Source organism: Priapulus caudatus, unplaced genomic scaffold (genome assembly GCF_000485595.1).
Source record: "Priapulus caudatus unplaced genomic scaffold, Priapulus_caudatus-5.0.1 Scaffold2405, whole genome shotgun sequence".
In the NCBI taxonomy this organism is placed as follows: Eukaryota; Metazoa; Priapulida; class Priapulimorpha; order Priapulimorphida; family Priapulidae; genus Priapulus; species Priapulus caudatus.
The window spans coordinates 7,764-12,276 of record NW_014579466.1 but is presented as its reverse complement, the minus strand read 5'-3'; the positions used below and the strand labels follow the sequence as shown (position 1 = coordinate 12,276).

The 4,513-nt window shown below is 51.9% G+C and overlaps 1 protein-coding gene and 1 long non-coding RNA gene across 2 annotated transcripts in view; both read left to right on the top strand.

Annotated features, from left to right (window-relative positions):
* LOC106818654 (E3 ubiquitin-protein ligase MARCH8-like) overlaps positions 1-597 on the top strand; it is a gene marked incomplete at its 5' end in the record, with an annotated part of 7,094 nt that extends 6,497 nt beyond the window's left edge. The window contains 2 exons of the mRNA XM_014823341.1: positions 115-441; positions 580-597. Of these exons, the coding sequence (XP_014678827.1) occupies positions 115-441; positions 580-597 (345 nt within the window). The remainder of the gene's footprint in view (positions 1-114; positions 442-579) is intronic.
* Positions 598-2,675: 2,078 nt separating this feature from the next.
* Positions 2,676-4,232, top strand: LOC106818655. The gene is made up of 2 exons (XR_001395270.1): positions 2,676-3,416; positions 3,454-4,232. It is a non-coding gene; the product is annotated as an uncharacterized LOC106818655 (long non-coding RNA).
* The last annotated feature ends 281 nt before the right edge of the window (positions 4,233-4,513 follow it).

The window sequence follows — 4,513 nt, the reverse complement described above, 5'->3', positions numbered from 1 at the left end:
TTCTTTTATTCTCTCTCTCTCTCTCTCTCTCTCTTTCTCTCTCTCTCCTCTCTCCTCTCTCTCTCTCTCTACCACGTCTTCTTCTCTCATCCTCAATTCCTTTGGTCGTTGCAGTGGGAGAAGCTTGACATGTCCCCCGTGGAGCGGCGTAAGGTGCTGTGCCAGCCGTCAGCTGTCCACATCGTCGCGATCACCTGCGTCGTCTGGTCTCTCTACGTCCTCATCGACCGCACGACCGAGGAGATCCGCTCCGGTGTGCTCAAGTGGCCGTTCTGGACGAAGCTCATCGTCGTGGCGATTGGCTTCACGGGCGGACTCGTCTTCATGTACGTCCAGTGCAAGATGTACGGCGCGCTGTGCCGCCGCTGGCGCGCCTACAACCGCGTTATTTGCGTTCAGAACTTCCCCAACGACGAGCGGAGAAAGCAGCAGCTGCTGCGCGCGCGGCGCCCCCCGGCGGCGGCGGCGAGGGGGCGCGGCGAGGACGTGGAGCGCCAGGGGGCGTCGGCGTCTGCGGTGGCGGCGGCGTGGATTCCGGAGAGACGGGATGTTGGCGCGGAGGCGGGGTCGTGTCAGCAGGAGATCGAGTTGTTGTAGTCGGGGGCGCGGGCGGGCGACGGCGGCGCCCCCTACGTCGTCGCGCGGCTGGCGGGTGGCGCCACCTGTGTATGAACATGCCGGCGGTGGCTCCGCGCGCACTCGCGTGGATGAGCCGGTGCTGCCACCTGGAGTGTGGGGAAGTTCGACGCGTCTTCGCACGAACGTTGTGTGACGGGTCGGTGCTGCCACCTGGAGTGTGGGGAAGTTCAACTCATCTGTGCATGGACGTCGCGAGACGCGCAGGTGCTGCCACCTACGTCGACGTGCCAACTTAGGACGCGCGCATGTTCGCATGGATTGTACGTGGCCAAGTCGGTGCTGCCACCTGTGTGTACGTTCCGGCCACAGCCACGGTGTGTCCTCGCGTGGACGAGACGGCTCGGTGCTGCCACCTGCCTTGACTTCCCGCGGAAGCGTCGCACACACATGTGGCGAATTCGCCTGAAGTGCCAGTGCTGCCACCTGCATCGACGCGGCCTGATGATGCTGCCATCTGTGTCTGCATTCGGAGTCTCGCACGCATGCCTTCGCGTGTGCAGTCGTCATGGAAACAGCGGACGATGGCGGATCTGCGGTCACTCTTTGCTGGACATCAGGACGATCGATTTCACTTGGTGTCCGGTCCGAGACGCAACCACTACACCCGCCGTACCAGAGGCAGCTGAGCAGATATTTGTAGTAGTCTGTAGCGTCCGTGATTCACGTAGCGTCGCGTTTTTACGTAAATGAAACGATGTTTATTTTCCCGTGTCAGGCGAAGTGGTGACGGATGGCTTGTGGGTGCAATCGAGCCTCAACTAAACACACACGCATGCACTTACATACGCACACATGCGCACGCACGCACACACATACGCATGCTAAATTGCACTCGCATGCGCATGCGCATCCACACACACATGCGCACACCTAACGCATACACATACATGCACACGTTAACACCTAACGCATACACATACATGCACACGTGTTCACACACACGCACATGCACATACATGTGGGCAAGCGCGCACATGCACAGAGATACACAGACACACACTTGCACATGTATGCACACATGCATACGCAAGCACATGCACTCGCACGCACACATACATGTACACTAATACACATACACATGCACATACGCATACGCACCCATACAAACACATGTATGCACTCGCACGCACACATACATGTACACTAATACACATACACATGCACATACGCATACGCACCCATACAAACACATGTATGCACTCGCACGCACACATACATGTACACTAACACACATGCATACGCGCACACGCGCACACGAACACGTGTATACACACTGACACACATGCACACACACGTACGCACATGAACACACATTATACACAGACACACACAAATCCGGTTTCACCCACATTCGTGCAACCTCACTCGGGTGGCGGCGACTGCATGTTACGACTTATATCTTGTGTTGAATGTTCTCCTCCTATCGTTCACTCACTCTTGTAATTTGTTTCCACCTCAGGATACGTGACGTGTGTTGTTGTCGAATCGAGGTGAGGGTGGGGAGGGAGAGCTGCGTCAGCTCCGTGCATCCACCCACGCGGGTTCTAACGAGGCAAGACTCGTGGAAACCCTGCATGCTATCGTAAGGAACGGCGTCTCGAATGCCGCGTGAGTGCCGTACTGTAATTAAGTGTGTGTGCGCGCGTGCGTGCGTGCGTGCGTGCGTGCGTGTGTGTGTGTGCATGAGACACGGGTTGCTGTACATGTACACACATGCACAGACACAGTGGATGTTCATGTACACACTCACGCACTCATGCACGCATACGCACACACACAATGTATGTGTATGTACACTCATGCACACGGAGACATTGTAGATGTACATGTATATACTCGTGCAATGTACATGCGCGTACACAAAATGAACGTACATGTAAGTGTACATACATACATATGTAATGTATATGTACATACACACATACGTACATGTACATGTACATGTACATACATACATGTACATGTACATACATACATATGTAATGTATATGTACATACACACATACGTACATGTACATGTACATACATACGTACATGTACATGTACATACATACATATGTAATGTATATGTACATACACACATACGTACATGTACATGTACATTCGGTATAGGTGAAGGTACGTACGCAAAAAGTAGTGAACACAAAATTTATACGTCCATTATCTACATGTATTCATAGCAGTACATGAAGTACACATGTATATATATAGACACATATGGTGGATGTGTGCGCATACATATTTTGCATGCATTAATTATGTGCATATCTGTGCACATGTCGTGTATGTGTATCTGTATGCAGACACATATACAAGACATACATACTACGTATGTATGTAGGTGTGCATGCTCGGGTACGGTACGGCACTGGTGACGTATGAAGAGATGTAGCGCATAATTATACTCGTCTCTTTCAAGTGGCGCGCTTGCATTCACACAGGTGCAATCAGGGGTGACGAATGACAAATTGTGAAATAAATTGATGAATTGATTAATTGATCAATTTATTGATAATTTGTCATCGTTCACCACTGCTGCAACATATGTGGAGCATACGCACGCATGCATGCATGCATGCAGAGCATATATGGAAATGTATATTCGCGCATGTGGTGACTGCCCGGTGCATCCACGCGTATAGTGAATGCAGTCATGTACTCTGCATGCATGACGCACACAGTGTAGTAATAGTGTTCATAACCCGTATTGTAGTATTTGTCACATCGGTTGGGGGAACATCGCGCGTAAACGTTTTTTTTTACGAGCGGCACGGGCGGTACGGTGGCGCCGCCACCATCGCCGCCGCGCAGCAGCGGGATTTATAAATTTTGACCTGCGTATTAGGGTCACACCATGTCGGCGTAATGTAGTAGACACCCCCCATGATGAATGTCCCCCCATGCATTGTGTGTGGGCGTGGGCATGTCTAACAGGACACTTGGAACATGTGAATGGACATTTTACCTTTATTAGCCACCCATGCTCAATGTATGGGGGGATGCTCGCCATAAGGGGGACACTTGCCATGAGAGGGGGACACTTGCCATAAGGGGGGGATGTCTATCACAATGACATGCTACCGGATGCTACGCTAGGGTGGAGAAATGCAGCGGTCGAGTTTGCTTCTAGTCTACCTGTCGCCGTAACGTTTATCGACATCACCGCGCATTGTCGTATGACGTGTGCCGAGCGTTGGTATGCCACCGTGCGCGAGCGGTTACGATTGGTGGCTGCACAGGACATCGTGACTGGTCGCTGCTACGAGCGGTTGTGATTGGTCGCACTGGCGAGCGATTTTGATTGGTCGCTGCCGCGATCGGTTGTGATTGGTCGCACCGGCGAGCGATTGTGATTGGTCGCGCCGGCGAGTGGTTGTGATTGGTCGCTGCCACGAACGGTTGTGATTGGCCGTCGTACGTATTTGCGCCGCGTCACGTGATCGAAAGTGTGTATATATATCTGTACGTGTGCGTGCGCGTCTGTCTCTATCGATATGTCCGTGTTTTTTTTCTGTACGACCGCGTGTATTAGGAATGCGAGGTTATTGGAAATAAATGAGTCCTGTGTGCGGAGCAGGTAGGGAAAAAACGAACGCTCGCTTTCACGACTGTTTTGTTTGCGTCACATTTTATTTCGACCCACTCGCGAGAATTACAGACACGCCTTTAGCGACCACAACACATGACCACTGACCCTGCCAAAATGGCACCCCTTCAAATGACATGCATCTAAACAGAGGAATTGCTCCGACCTGTGATTGGAGGATAAAAATAGACCCCGCCCACTCCCGCCGCATACGCTATGCTATGACGGGTAGGAACGTGTGCTAACTATCATATGGAGCGAACGATTTGAGTTACATTTCTATAAATT